General features: G+C 50.3%; 2 protein-coding genes across 8 annotated transcripts in view; one reads left to right on the top strand and one right to left on the bottom strand.

The window, feature by feature from the left end:
* The window catches only part of RUSC2 (RUN and SH3 domain containing 2), a 67,734-nt gene extending 58,335 nt beyond the window's left edge, over positions 1 to 9,399 (top strand). For 3 of the 4 annotated variants that reach the window (XM_047830350.1, XM_047830352.1, XM_047830351.1), the window contains exons 3-12: positions 3,292 to 3,921; positions 4,169 to 4,354; positions 4,502 to 4,642; positions 5,734 to 5,810; positions 6,020 to 6,194; positions 6,284 to 6,389; positions 7,111 to 7,157; positions 7,610 to 8,417; positions 8,512 to 8,649; positions 8,731 to 9,399. In XM_047830350.1, the coding sequence (XP_047686306.1) occupies positions 3,292 to 3,921; positions 4,169 to 4,354; positions 4,502 to 4,642; positions 5,734 to 5,810; positions 6,020 to 6,194; positions 6,284 to 6,389; positions 7,111 to 7,157; positions 7,610 to 8,417; positions 8,512 to 8,649; positions 8,731 to 8,932 (2,510 nt within the window). In that variant the 3' untranslated portion in view covers positions 8,933 to 9,399. Of the gene's footprint in view, positions 1 to 3,291; positions 3,922 to 4,168; positions 4,355 to 4,501; positions 4,643 to 5,733; positions 5,811 to 6,019; positions 6,195 to 6,283; positions 6,390 to 7,110; positions 7,158 to 7,609; positions 8,418 to 8,497; positions 8,650 to 8,730 lie in introns of all 4 variants that reach the window. The other variant, XR_007146343.1, reaches the window with a different exon arrangement.
* FAM166B (family with sequence similarity 166 member B) lies at positions 9,129 to 11,446 on the bottom strand. 4 transcript variants are annotated; one of them, XM_047830354.1, is made up of 6 exons: positions 11,325 to 11,439; positions 10,720 to 10,943; positions 10,413 to 10,630; positions 10,166 to 10,217; positions 9,891 to 9,943; positions 9,129 to 9,623 (listed from the first exon to the last, which is right to left on the bottom strand). In XM_047830354.1, exons 1-6 carry the CDS (start codon positions 11,384 to 11,386, stop codon positions 9,402 to 9,404), a joined length of 831 nt encoding a protein of 276 aa, XP_047686310.1. In that variant the 5' UTR covers positions 11,387 to 11,439; the 3' UTR covers positions 9,129 to 9,401. The 4 variants fall into 4 exon arrangements, with proteins under 4 accessions (XP_047686310.1, XP_047686309.1, XP_047686312.1 ...); XM_047830353.1 differs by having other exon boundaries at positions 9,397 to 9,623; positions 9,891 to 10,088; positions 11,325 to 11,446; XM_047830356.1 differs by having other exon boundaries at positions 9,397 to 9,623; positions 9,891 to 10,021; positions 10,167 to 10,217; positions 10,378 to 10,630.
* Between the last annotated feature and the right edge of the window lie 2,538 nt (positions 11,447 to 13,984).

Here is a 13,984-nt window from a genome sequence, read left to right as displayed (position 1 = left end):
GATGCATTAAAAGTGTTGTTTGTTTTGTTATCAGGTAAGACTTTTCATATAGAGATGCTGTTCTGTTCCATAAGTCTCCAGTGACTTACCACAGGTCTCTTCTCTCGATTCTTTGCTATGAGTGACTATTCAAAAGAATTCATGAATAACAAAAGAAGCAGAGATCTCTTTGAGATCCTGAGCAGCAGAGTCAGGATTCAAAAAGATCTTACCAAGTCTGGAAAGAACAAAATTAAAAAAGCAGGGAACAATGTGAAGTTTGACAGGTGAGCTGTATGTACTTCTGTTGATTTGGGATATTTAACTGATAGCAAACTCAGAATGAGTCAGCAGTTTGGAAGGGCTTCCTTCCAAAAGTTAAAATGACTGGATTCATTGATAGACTCCAGAAGGGAGAAGCTGATAGTCCTCTACTCCCTGCACCAGTTAGTGCTCACCTGGAAGTTCTAGGTGCTTCATTTTAAGAAGGAACTGAGGGACTGGGACTATGTCACCTATAGAACAGCAGACTTGGATGAACGTGGTCTCTGACTCCAGTTTTCTTTTTTTTATTTTTTTTTATTTAAAAAAAAAATTTTTTTTCAACGTTTTATTTTGTTTTTTTTGGGACAGAGAGAGACAGAGCATGAACGGGGGAGGGGCAGAGAGAGAGGGAGACACAGAATCGGAAACAGGCTCCAGGCTCTGAGCCATCAGCCCAGAGCCTGACGTGGGGCTCGAACTCACAGACCGCGAGATCGTGACCTGGCTGAAGTCGGACGCTTAACCGACTGTGCCACCCAGGCGCCCCTGACTCCAGTTTTTTTAAGAGCTGTCGCGTAGAAAAATGTGAAGCCTTAGTCTGTTTTCCCTGGGGACATAACTGAGACCCACTCCCCAGGTTAGGCTCCTCCTTCTTCTCTGAGCTTACTTCCCTGCCTCAAATCCTATCCTGGGGACTTAGGGAGGATTTTTAAAGAGTAGAAATAAACAGTCTAATACAAACATACTTCATATAGGGGGTATAATAAAGCTGGGGTTGGGAATACCTAATCTGATAACCAGGGTCCATTCAGCCTTGAAATTTGATATTTAAATAAATGGAAAGGAGGGAGGCATTCCCAGGAGGGAAAGCTGTGTGCTTAAAGTTGGGGACAGAGTGGGGAGAGTGGTGTCAATGAGAATGGCAGGTGTGGAAGTTTGAGGGGAGAGCAGCCTAATTGGTGGCAGGTATGGACACCTGTTTGAGAAGATTAGACTTTATTCTGTGGGCAGTAGGGCCATGGGATAAAATTGGTATTTTAGGAAGCAGTCTGATTTATGTAAGAAGATCTGGATGCAGTGAGACTAGACTGAACCAAGGGAGACAGTGGGGATTCATTCATTTAACAAATATTCATTCAGTACCTACTACATACCTGGCTCTATTCTAGGCACTGGGGATACATCAATGAACAATTCAGAAACCCTGCTTTTTTGGAGCCCTCATGAGGAGTAATAGACAATAAACAAATGAGATTACTTTCTGATAGTGATTAAATGTTAAAAAGAAAATAAAACAGGATAATGAGATAGAGTGTGACTTGTGACTGGGGTGGTCGCCACTGAGAAAGTGATGTTTGAGCTGATGCCTGAATGATGAGAAGATTTGGGGCAGAACAGCAAGTGCAAAAGACCCTGAGATGTTAATGAACTAGGCATGTTTAATGACAGCAGGAAGTGTGGCTGGAGCACAGTAAGCAAAGGGAGAATGACAAAGGTTGCTCTTAGCACAGATTGGGGATGACTACTAGAGGGTACATTTTGAACACGTCCCTTAGGAATGATTCTAACCCCCCCCCCCACCATGGGGTTGTGATCACTGTCCCCTTAAGACTCACTGAAGTAATAAATAAATGGGAAAAGATGAGGGCTACCATTTCATGTGTAGTGCAATGTGATAAAGAGAACGTTAGCCCCTAAATCAGACTCTGGCTTAGGCAGAGTTCTACCTCTGCCACTTCCTAGTTGTATGACCTTGGGCAAATGACTTAATCTCTAAATTTCCAATACCCTGATCTGTCAGGTAAGGATATTAATTCCTATCTCACAGACTTGTGCGGCCAGAGTTGTGCTAGCGAGCCACACCCAGGGGTTTAGGCTTTGTAGGTGCTTGTAGCGCCACCTTGTGTTCATCCAGATGTTTACAGTATACGCAGTGTTTTATTAGAAGCGTAGCTCACACACACACAAAGACCATCAGGCTATACAGTATCCTGGAGTTCTGTGTTTAGTTCGGAGCCCTATGTCTTGAGAGACGCTGACGTGAAGATTGGCTGAAAGAACAGGAGAGGATCAGTCTTGGAGACCACCGTTCTGTGTAGAGGGAGCAAATAAAGACTGTGAGGCTCCAATGCCAGGATTATGAAAAAGTGGGAATGGGGTGGATAGGGGTGACAGGAGTCTGATCCCAGCTGCAAATAAGGAAATATTATGGTTAGATTTGCTTAAGAATGAAATGAGTCAGCTTTAGCGGAGAAAGGTGATGATGAGCAAAAGCTTGAAGTAAATAATATCTTACCCTGAAGATCATGTGACTCTGACTCCAACTCTTTAGGCTTCCGAAACAAAGGAAATGGTGTTTCTGCCATTGACTGAAATGAAAGTCATCAGGAGAAAGGCGAGAGATGAACTGTTTTAAAATAGCAATTATTAAGTGAAAGCAGAATCTTTGGGGCACCTAGGTGGCTCAGTTGGTTGAGCATCCAACTCTTGATTTCAGCTTAGTGCTGAGAGTGGAGCCTGCTTAAGATTCTGTCTCTCCCTCTGCTTCTCTCTCTCTCTCTCTCTCTCTCTCTCTCTCTCTCTCTCTCAAATAAAATAAAATAAAAAATACGTGAAAGCAGAATCCTAAAGCAGAATGATCCAGAGATCAAGGGGAAGGTTGGGGCTAAAGCTGAAGGTTCAGGAGTCATGTGTATGAATGTCTGAACTTGAACAAAGCAGGGGAGAATGTGTAAAGGGAGATCAAAGAATGGAGCCTTAAGATATATTCACCCTTGAAGTTAAGAAAATGAAGAAGGGGTGAATAGCCAAGAGTACAAGAGAGTTCAGTTATCATAAAGACAATAGGGAAAGTTTTACAAAAGATGGGAGGGGCATTGTCAAATTCCCACACTTGGATTACCCCTACCCCATTCAATTCCTACAATTCAGGTCCTGTCTGTCTCTTCCCCTCTCCCCAGTGAGCATCATCTGTCTGCTTCTTTGCTTCCTCTCATGGGGGTCTCAGGGCATATCTGTCTGATTCCTCCTCCATCACTGTTGCCACAGGAGGTGGTGCTGAGAGCCGACCAGTCCTTCGCTACAGCAAGGAGCAGAGGCCTACCACGCTGCCCATCCAGCCCTTCGTGTTCCAGCACCACTTCCCCAAGCAGTTGGCCAAGGCCCGAGCCCTCCACAGCCTTTCCCAGCTCTACAGCCTCTCTGGTTGTGGCCGTGCACAGCAGCCTGCCCCACTGGCTGCCCCCACTGCTCAAGTTCCAGCCTTAGCTCCCTCAGGGGAGTCACAGGCACCCACCAACAGAGGTGCCAGGAAAGCTGGTCCTGAGCTAGAAACCTCACGGCCGTCACCCCTGGGTAGCTACTCCCCCATCCGCAGTGCTGGCCCCTTTGGGCCCAGCACCGATTCTTCTGCTTCCACCTCGTGCTCCCCTCCTCCAGAGCAGGCCACAGCCACAGAAAGCTCACCCCCATGGAGCCACTCCTGTCCTCCTGTTGCCCGGCCTGCCACCTCGCAGCAGCCACAGAAGGAGGATCAGAAGATACTGACCTTGGCTGAGTACCGTCTCCATGGAACAGGAAGTTTGCCTCCTCTGGGCTCCTGGAGATCTAGCCTCAGTCGAGCAGAAAGTCTAGCCCGGGGAGGTGGTGAGGGCAGCATGGCCTCCAGGCCCAATAATGGTATGAGCTTTACCCCCCACCCCAAGCATCTTTACCTCCCCTTTGAATGGTTTCTTATACTCCAGCCTGGGGTCAGGGGTTAAATAATGGGGGGGGGTTAATATGGGGTCCTTCCCCATATTATCTATGGATAATATCCACACACACACCCAGCCCTCATATTTTATATGGGCCCACTGGGTGGATATGAAGTGCTATCTCCTGCTAACTCTTGTCTGTCTCTTCTGCTAATCTGTTCTGCTTTCAGCCAACCACCTGTCCCCTCAAGCACTCAAGTGGCGGGAATACAGGAGGAAGAACCCACTAGGGCCACCTGGATTGTCAGGGAGCCTAGACCGAAGGCCGCAGGAAGCTCGACTGGCCCGAAGGAACCCCATCTTTGAATTCCCTGGCTCCTTCAGTGCTGCTGGCCATCTGAACTGCCGGATGAATGGTGTGTGGCCCAGGTCCCCAGTATACCCAGAGCAGGCTCTACCACAGCTTGGCAGGGCTGGAGAAGGGGTCAGTCCCCAAAGGAACACAGAACCCAGCTGCAACTCTTAGGAGAGTTGCTTGAGACTGATTTTTCTCTTCTTTGCAGGTCAAGTAGTAAAGCCATTACCACTGACCTGCCCTGACTTCCAAGACCCCTTTTCCTTGACTGAGAAGCCTCCAGCTGAGTTTTGTCTGTCCCCAGATGGCAACTCAGAGGCCATTTCCATTGACCTACTTCAGAAAAAAGGTGAATATTACCCCCAGCTCAGGCCAGGAATTCTGTTGTCAGTGCCTATTTGTGCCCATTGCCCTACTGTCTAGTCTTCCAGATTATTTCCCTATGTTAGAACTCCACATGCTAGGAAAGAATTAGCACAGGAATTGGGGCAAGAGGTAGAAGTCTGTGTATTGTGTATGGTGTGTGTGCATGAGCACGCAAGGGTCATTTATCAGATGCTTAAGAATCGGGCTTCAGTCTCTTGCCTTGGAGAGCTACGTATAGTGAGGGAGACTTTGCCATAAATAAATGGCCATGTGCTCTTGGGGACAGTTCAAGTACTACAGGGACTAACAGCTTCGGTAAGCATAATGGTGACATCTACTAAGCTATTTAGCAAATAAGGGACCACTGGACTAAGAGAGCTGCTTCAATGAGATGATGCAAAAAGAACTGAACATCATTGTGGGCTGAAGGGAAGGAGCCTGTGAGAAGGAATAAAGATGAAGCTAAGGTCCCTTGCAGAGGAAGAGTGGGAGATTCAAACCTAGGAAGAGGGAAGAACCTTGAACAAGATGGAGAGTGAGTGGGCCCTGGGGGAGGTTAGGTAGAATGTAGTTAGGTCTTTTGGATGGACAGGGATGTGGAATTCATGACCAGTCACCTCTGTTCTCTAGGTGAAGTAGAATCAAGGGCTTGAGAAGAGGGGTAAAGATTTGGCAATGTGAAAGGATAGCAGAGCGTACCACGAGACGCACATCCAAGAAGTGCCCTTGTCGATCACTGTTATGAGTGGCCCCGGACTTTCTCCAGCAGCCACTAGCCTGGTTTCTCATAGCAGAGAAGATGAATAGTTAGATTGATCTAGGATATGGAGTAAGAAGGTCTTGAAGATGCAGTTGGTGAGATGGATCCACTGGTGGTGAAAGCAGTGCAGGGCTTGAGAACTGGGCAAAAACAAGAAGGGGCCAGGGACTGGTCCTCGGTGAGACTGAGATCCGTGTGCAGAGACAGAGAGAAAGAGTGGAAGCCCCTCCCTCTCTCCACAGAGGGCTCCGTTTCAGCCACGTTGCCCAGGGACTTGCTTAGGAACCTGTCACACATCAAATTCTTACTTGCAGGGCTGGTGAAAGCAGTTAACACTGCTGTGGACCTCATTGTGGCCCATTTTGGCACAAGCCGGGATCCTGGGGTGAAGGTAGGCAAGAAACTGAAGAGCTGAGCTCTACCCGGCTGACCCTCACCCATTCTGTGCGACCACTTCCTCCTGCTCTCTTGCACCAAGAACCCAGAGTTGGGAGCTTCGGGATGGGGATCTCAAGAGAAGCATGCTCAGGCCTAAGAGAGTCAGAAAGGACCAAGGTCAGGCCTCAAATGATTCTCTGTACTTGTCTACTGCATCCACAGGCAAAGCTGGGGAATAGTTCTGTGAGCCCCAATGTGGGCCACCTGGTTCTGAAGTACTTGTGCCCTGCGGTCCAGGCTGTGCTGGAGGATGGGCTCAAGGCCTTTGTGCTAGATGTCATCATTGGGCAACGTAAGAACATGCCGTGGAGTGTGGTTGAGGCTTCCACACAGCTGGGTAAGTGCTGGGTGGCAAATGGGGACTCCAGGCTGAGATTAAGGTTCCAGAGACTGGACATGTGACTGCTAACTCTGGCTTCCTCTCAGGCCCGTCTACCAAGGTCCTGCATGGCCTCTACAACAAAGTCAGCCAATTCCCAGAGCTCACCAGTCACACCATGCGTTTCAACGCCTTCATTCTTGGCCTGCTCAAGTGAGTGTGTGGGGCAACAAGAGCTGCAAACCACCAGCCCTCTCCCCTAGGCTCCGCCACTTCTGAGGAACCAACTCCCTCGACTGAGACAGTCAGGTGGATCCACAGGATCTGTGGCCAGGGCTCAGGCTCACCTTCCTCCTTCCCTCACCACTCCCATCTAGCTATAGCCTCTCTCAGTAGGTCACTGGTTTCCCACCACACCCACAACCCCCTGGCACTGATCACCAACATGGTCATTTGCTTTTAATCTGGTTTTTAATCCATAATCTGGCTTATTTGGAAATTAATCTGGTTCTTTGGATATTGTAAACTTTGATCCACTCCATTCCAGCACTACTTCCAAATCCTGCCTGCCCGTAAATCCATCTTGAGATCCACATCCTAGTATCTTTCTTTCTCAAGTATGGGCCCAGGCCATCCCCTTGGGGATGTGTACCCTGTACTCTCACTCAGTAGCTGCCCTGACTTCTTGGGTCCTATGCAAGCCAACTCCTTTCTAGAGGGAAGAAATTGGCTTGTGAATCACATGTTCACCCCCTCCCAACGTCCCCGCTGACTTTCCAGAACTAGATTACATGAAATGAACCAGGTAGCCATAGAAGGGGTGTGTTCAGCCTATACCTCTGCTCTATGTCTGACCTGATGTCCATCTCCTTTGTACCTTATCATCTGGCTATACCCACACAAGATTCAACTCTCTTCACCTATTTCCCTACAGCATCCGGTCCCTGGAGTTCTGGTTTAACCACCTCTATAACCACGAAGGTAATGCCCAGAACACTGTTCTCTCTTGCAAACTCAATATAGGCCAGACCTCAGAGGCTCAAAGAGGGAGGCACAGCTCTTTACAGATTCTAGAGGTGGGGAGGGAACCCCACAAACTTTCATCCTCAAAGCCGGGGCTTCTGCCCAAAACTTCCCCCAGCTTCTACTTGTGTTAGAGCCTTGGAGTCAGCAGGATACTCAGGCAGTGTGGAAGTCAGGGTGGCTAGGAACCCCAACACCTCCACTCTGAACTTGGGGCTGCCACTTAGGGTTTGGAGGTCGCGACCTGCACAACTTGAGGTGGCATCGTTTCCACTGGAGTGCATCTGAGGGCACAGTACGCAGCCTGTGTGGCCATATGCGGTGGCTCTGCCAGGGCTGCTTCTTAAAGGCCCACCCCAGGCCAGGCTGTGCTTCTCTGTGTGGCTCAGGCCTCTCTCTTTCTCCCCTAGATATCATCCAGACCCACTACCAGCCGTGGGGCTTCCTGAGTGCAGCACACACTGTGTGCCCTAGCCTCTTTGAGGAGCTGCTGCTGCTGCTACAGCCCCTGGCCCTGCTGCCCTTCAGCCTTGACTTGCTGTTCCAGCACCGGCTGCTGCAAAGTGGGCAGCAGCAGCGGCAGCACAAGGAGCTGCTGCGGGTGTCCCAGGACCTACTGCTCTCCGCCCACTCAACATTGCAGCTGGCCCGGGCTCGGGGCCAGGAGGGCCCTGGAGACACGGACAGGGCAGTCCATGGGGAGCGGGTGAAGGGTGTGGGTGCCTCAGAAGGTGGAGAGGATGAAGAGGAAGAGGAGACAGAAGAGGTGGCAGAGGCAGCTGGGGGCCCAGGGCGTGGCAGGTGGGCCCGAGGCGGGCAGGCCGGCTGGTGGTACCAGCTCATGCAGAGTTCCCAGGTCTACATCGATGGCTCAGCTGAGTGCTCTAGGTTCCCCCGTGGTGGCAGCAGTAGCAGCAGTGAGAAAAAGAAAGGGTCAGGAAGTGGGGGGCCACCCCCTCGAGAGGGAGTAGTCGAGGGGGCGGAGGCCTGCCCTGCCCCTGAGGAGACCCTTGGCCGGGATAGGGGCTGGCCCTTCTGGATGGGGAGCCCACCTGATTCTGTGCTGGCTGAGCTGAGGCGCAGCCGGGAGAGGGAAGGGTCCACTGCCCCCTCAGCAGAAAATGAGGAAGGAGCCTCAGAACCTTCACCTGGGGGCATCAAGTGGGGCCACCTCTTTGGCTCCCGAAAGGCTCAGCGTGAGACCCGGCCCGCAAACAGGTGAGCAGCATCCCATAGTGTAGACGGAGGGATTTGGGGACCCTCTCTAAGCCAGGGTACAGACAGAGCCAGAGCTCTAGCTGCTCTCTTCTAGGCTACCCTCTGACTGGCTGAGCCTGGACAAGTCCATGTTCCAGCTAGTGGCACAGACAGTGGGTGCCCGCCGGGAGCCAGAGCCCAGGGAGAGCCTGCAGGAGCCACCCTCTCCAGCTCTGCCCTCCAAGCCTCCATGGTAAGCCCTGGGAGACAGGATTGGGGGGCTGGGTTTGGGTTTGGATGGGGTTTCTCTGACCTCCATTTGTTGTTTCCCCAGCGAGGTGAAGGCACTGTGCCATCATCTGGCCACAGGCCCTGGACAGCTGAGCTTCCACAAGGGAGATATCCTCCGGGTGCTGGGGCCAGCTGGAGGAGACTGGCTGCGCTGCAGCCGCGGCCCCGACACCGGCCTGGTGCCACTGGCCTATGTGACCTTGACCCCAACTCCAAGTCCAACCCCTGGAAGCAGCCAAAACTGAGGCCTTGTGCATGTTGGTGGCCTCAGGGACCCTCATAACCCCCAACTCAGAGCCTGAGAGCCCTTCCCAAGCCTTCTGGCTTGGCCACAGAGAGCAGACTAAGAGCTGGGGGCCATACATCCCTGTGCTCAGTATTAATTACTCCCTGTTAACTGTCCCAGTGACCTCATCCAGACCTCCACCCCGAAAAGGAGGGAAGGGATGCAGCACTGGGCTGCCAGGATTTCCCCGGCCATCTGGGCTGGCCCTTCCATAGGTACAGATAAGCATGTCCCTATGGAGGGAGGTGACCAGAGGCCCATTTGCAGGGTTCCCTAGGCCAGGTGGTGAGGAGGATGGGTGACAGTATTGGGGCCAGCTCCCTAAGCCCCCAAATGTAAATAGGCTGTGGCCAGTGCCTGGTGGTCAGAAGAGGGAGGAGGAGCCCAGACTTCTGTTTATGTATTTATTTATTTATTTATTACACCTATTAATAAAAAAGGTGCTCGGCCTCCAAACCATTTTTCTTTGTGCCTCCCCCCACCCTGCGGCCCACCTCTCTTCCTTGCAAAAGGATGCCTGGGATAGGAAGAAAGGGAAGACAGAACCTGAAGTCCAGGTACCTATACCAGGAGCTGCTTCTGGAGGGTGCTGAGGCCCAGTGCATCATGGGTGAGATGCCCATACGTGCGACCGAACTGGAACTTATACCCTATATGGACAAGACAGTCTGTCACTTGTAGCTGGTGGCATGGAAAAGCCATTTATTTCTCAGCCAGTGCCTAAGCCCTCCAAAATCTTGTCCCACCTTCCACTGTGGGCTACCTCTGTTTCCTTTTCTGCGCAGTGGTAAGCTGAACCACGTGATCCAAGCCCCCCCTCCATATCTATTAGTTCCAACCCCCCAAACCACCTCCACCCGTGCCACACACGTACAAATACTCTGGTCCCCGAAGCTTCCCTCTGGGGCTATCCTCACCTGGCACATAGCCCCCATAGTTAGGTAACAGGCCCAGGTTCTGAGGGTAGGTCCTAGAAAGTGGGGGGAGATGTTTGGGATCCTTCTGGGATCTGCCCCTTGAATACATCTGTCCAAATTCCTGCAGTGCCCGGTTGGTGAGCACAGGAAAGCTGGAGCCGAAGAGGAAGCGGGCCCGGGGCACATAACCAGTGAAGCCTAGGGGGATGGGGATACTGAGTCAGGACCTCCTGGGAGCCTCCCCATGCTTTTGATCATTACCCACTTCCTCTCACCTGGCACGAAGAACTTGCGAGGATCTTTGTCATCCATGGAATAGGGGGAAGCCTTGTGAGGGGAAGTTGATAGAGAAAAAATAAGGGCATCAAATTCAGCTCCTGTGCTCTACCAGAAGCTCCCTGGGAGCTGGAGCTGGCAGTCAGGCCCATACTCCCTGTACCGAGTCATGCTACTCATGGCCACCCCTAGGCCTGGTCACACTACCAACTCCCCCTGCACTCTCTCCAGCCTTGTTGGTCTCACTTGTTCTGCCTCTTGCCCCGGCTCCAGCTCCTTCTCTGCCTCCAGCTCTGACTCTGGCTTTGGTTCTTGGTCTTTCCCCATGTCTTTTTCTTCCTTGGCTTCCTTCGGCAGTTCTTGACTCCTTTGTTCCCCAGACCACTGAGTGAAATCATTCAGAGCCTCAGCCCAGACCTGGCTACAGTTCTTAGCAAAGAGGAACTGTGCCTGGGGTACAAAACCTGGGTGGGAGGGGGCAAGGAGGATTTCGATTAGTGTTTGGGGCACATGTTCTGGGACAGGGACACCTATTCAGACCACACATACATACCTGTGTACCCTGGGATCATGCTGGAACTGAGCCTTTCATGTCCACGCCTGACAAGTGGTCTTCCTCTGGGAACCTCAGGAGATGGTGGAGGCCGGATGGGAGGCAGAAGTGTGCGATGGGCAGGGGGCCAGGCCAGGCCAGGAACTCCTCGAAGTAGCTGACCAGTCATCTGCCCATAGGTCTGGCCCATGCTGAACCGAAGTAGTGGGCAGTGTCCAGTGTACCTGTAGCACAGGACCCCCCCACCGACTCACCTCCAGTCTCCCTCTGCTCCATCACCCCCAGAGATAGACACAGAGACCTCTGAAGCCCTGATTTTTTTTTCTGGATTCAGCTGTGTGCCTATTTGGAGCAGGCATTTCTCAGTTCTCTAGGTTTTCAACCCTTCCCCTTTGCTGTTACCCTGTTACCATAGAGAAAACAACAGAGTTTTGTGGCAGGCCCAGCTACCACTATTGCCTTGCTTTTCCTTTTCCATCAAACACCATAAATATCCCAGCCCTGGGCCTCCCAAATACCAGTATGTCTACTTGACCTCCAAGATCTAAGTGGCACAATTCCCATATCCCTATATGCCTATTTCCAGAAACAAGCAGAAGTCTTACCCTGGGATATAATGAGGGTTCTGGGGGTTCAGCCCTGGTATGAAGGTGCTGGCCATAGCCATGGGGATCCAGGCAGTTCCTTTTGTTTCCCTTGGAGCCCAAACTCTGGGCTCTGTGTACTGTGTCCAGGGCTGTGGGGTGGAGCCAGAGGCAGGAGGCAGTGCCAGGGGAGGAGAGAGGAGGAGGCATTAGTTTGATAACTGCCAGGGCAAAGGCCAGTGAAACAGGAGAGCAGGGACTCACTGGTTTGTCTACTCCAGAACAAATGCAGTCGGCCAAGTGGGGCAGGGAAAAGTCTGAGTAGGGCCTCCCCATTCCAGGAAGGCCTAAGGTGGGAAGGGAAAGAACAAAAACTGTTAGGTCCACTCAGCTCTATCATAAAAGAAGACCCTTCCTTCTTAAGCCTCCTGCCTGAAGACATGTGGGTGCTACTCTTTGTGAGTCTTGGTTGGAGGTGATAGAGTTCCTGGGAAAAGAGGTCTCTGAGGGAAGCCCAGAGGGGAGGTCACAGGGAGAAAAAGGAACCTAGGGACCTCAAAGCAGTGACATTGTTTATTTTCAGTAATTTAATCTGATGAATTATTTATTGATTACCCACCATAATCTGGATCATCATTCAACAAATTATGCCATGCTTTCCTACACACATTCTGTAGTCAGAAGAGCTAAACTCCACATGACTTTGGGCAAGTCATTTAGTGTCTCTGAACCCCACTATCATTTACAAAATGCAGATACTAGGACTCACCCTGCTACTGTTGTGAGGCTAAAATTAATATATACAAATGTGTTCTGTAATAGTAAAGACCATGAAGTCAGAAGAGGGGAAGGGTAGGAGAAAGAGCATGGGCATGAGGTCACGCAGTCATGCGCTCCTAACAGCTTGTGGCCTTGAGCCAACCTTACCTTTTGTGAGCAGGCAACTTAACTTCTAAACCTGAATTCCCTAAACTCTAACATGAAAGTTAAAATAACCCAACCTATCAGGATGCTGTTAAGGATAAAGTCAGTGTGGGAAAGAATTTACCCCAGGCACCTGGCACACAGCTACTAAAACTTAATTTTCTTCCCTGTTGTCTAATACTTTCTCAAAGCTTCTAACACATATGGGAGATCTGTGACTGGTTAGTAAATTCAGTAGATATTGGTTTTCCTAATGTGGGAGGTCACGGAAAGGAGATACGACAGTAATGTTGGGTTTTTAAGACTAGGGTTTTAAGAACAAATTAGAATTTGTTAAGAAAACAATTCAGGGGGCACCTGGCTGGCTCAGTCAGTAGAGCATGCAACTCTTAGTCTCAGGGTTATGAGTTCAAGCCCCACACTGGCTGCAGAGCATATTTAAAAAAAAAAAAAAAAAAAAGGAAGGGGTGCCTGGGTGGCTCAGTTGGTTAAGTGTCCATCCGACTCTTAACTTTGGCTCGGGTCATGATCTCATTGTTTGTGGGTTTAAGCCCTGTGTCAGGCTCTGCACTGACACAGCAAGGAGCCTGCTTGAGATTCTCTCTCTCTCCCCTCTCTGTCAAAATAAATACAAACTATAAAAAAGTAGGGGAGGCACCTGAGTGGCTCAATTCTTTAAGCGTCCAGCTCTTGATTTCAACTCAGGTCATGATCTCACAGTTCATGGGATCGAACAGTGCAGAGCCTGCTCACATTTTCTCTCTTCCCTCCCCTGCTCACTCTCTCTCTCTCAAAATAAATAAACATTTAATTTTTTTTTTTTAATTTTAAAAAAAGGAGGGGGAAAACAATTCGAATTCTAAGAGGAGTACAGACCAGAAAGAAGAGATCTCAGGGGTGCCCGGGTGGCTCATTTGGTTAAGTGTCTGACTTTGGCTCAGGTCATGATCTCAGAGCTCATGAGTTTGAGCCTTGTGTCAGGCTCTGTGCTGACAGCTCAGAGCCTGGAACCTGCTTCAGATCTGTGTCTCCCTCTCTCTCTCTGCCCCTCCCCCACTTGTGCTCTGTCTCTATCTCTCTCTCCCAAAAATAAATAAACATTAAAAAGTTTTTATTTAAAAAAGTAAAAATAAATTAAAAAATTTTTTAAATAAAGGAGATCTCAGAAGGGAGCATGACTGGAACTCAGCTCTGGGGCTGAGTCAGGGCCAGGTCAGTACACCTTTCCAGGAGGCAGAGCCTCTGCTCTTCCCCCTACCCAACTGACAGTGCCCAGGCTGACCAAACACATGTCACTGACCTAGGGATTACACAAGAACACTGGGCCCCAAGGAATACATTTCACGTTCCTTGCTGTTCTGCAAAGACAGCCTTGGAATGTGTCCTTTAGAGCTAGAGTTGTAGGGGACTTGACTCACTATTAAGGAAATACGCTAGATGGGGATGGGAACCGAGGGGAGAGCCCAGAAAAGTAACAGTGTGTCAAGGTTAACAACCTGGACTTGGGGATTCCCTAACAGAATCCAACCCAACTATTGGTTGCACACTGCGTACCTGTTCCCTACTCCCATCTCCTTCTTCCTAACAGAACCTTAATTCTGTTCTGTGGAGCAGCCAGAAACTTCAGGGAAGCTTGGAGCCAGCCCTGGGAATGAGTCTTAATTAGTCTAAGTCCATAATAGTGATCCTGTCCCCTTGCCGGCAATTAGTTAGACATGGGCTGGTGGCATTCTGGACAATAAAGGGAAGTCAGCCAG

This window comes from Prionailurus viverrinus, chromosome D4 (genome assembly GCF_022837055.1).
Source record: "Prionailurus viverrinus isolate Anna chromosome D4, UM_Priviv_1.0, whole genome shotgun sequence".
NCBI classification, from domain to species: Eukaryota; Metazoa; Chordata; class Mammalia; order Carnivora; family Felidae; genus Prionailurus; species Prionailurus viverrinus.
The sequence above is the reverse complement of the archived record's forward strand: the minus strand, read 5'-3'. Positions and strand labels throughout refer to the sequence as shown.

Coding starts and splice junctions, on each gene's coding strand:
- FAM166B (XM_047830353.1), bottom strand. CDS start 11,386: ATGGCTATGGCCAGCACCTTCATACCAGGGCTGAACCCCCAGAACCCT. Junction 10,218..10,412: donor CGGGGCAAGAGGCAGAACAA/GTGAGACCAACA, acceptor TCCCCTCACAAG/GCTTCCCCCTATTCCATGGA. Junction 9,624..9,890: donor CTATGGGGGCTATGTGCCAG/GTGAGGATAGCC, acceptor TTGTCCATATAG/GGTATAAGTTCCAGTTCGGT.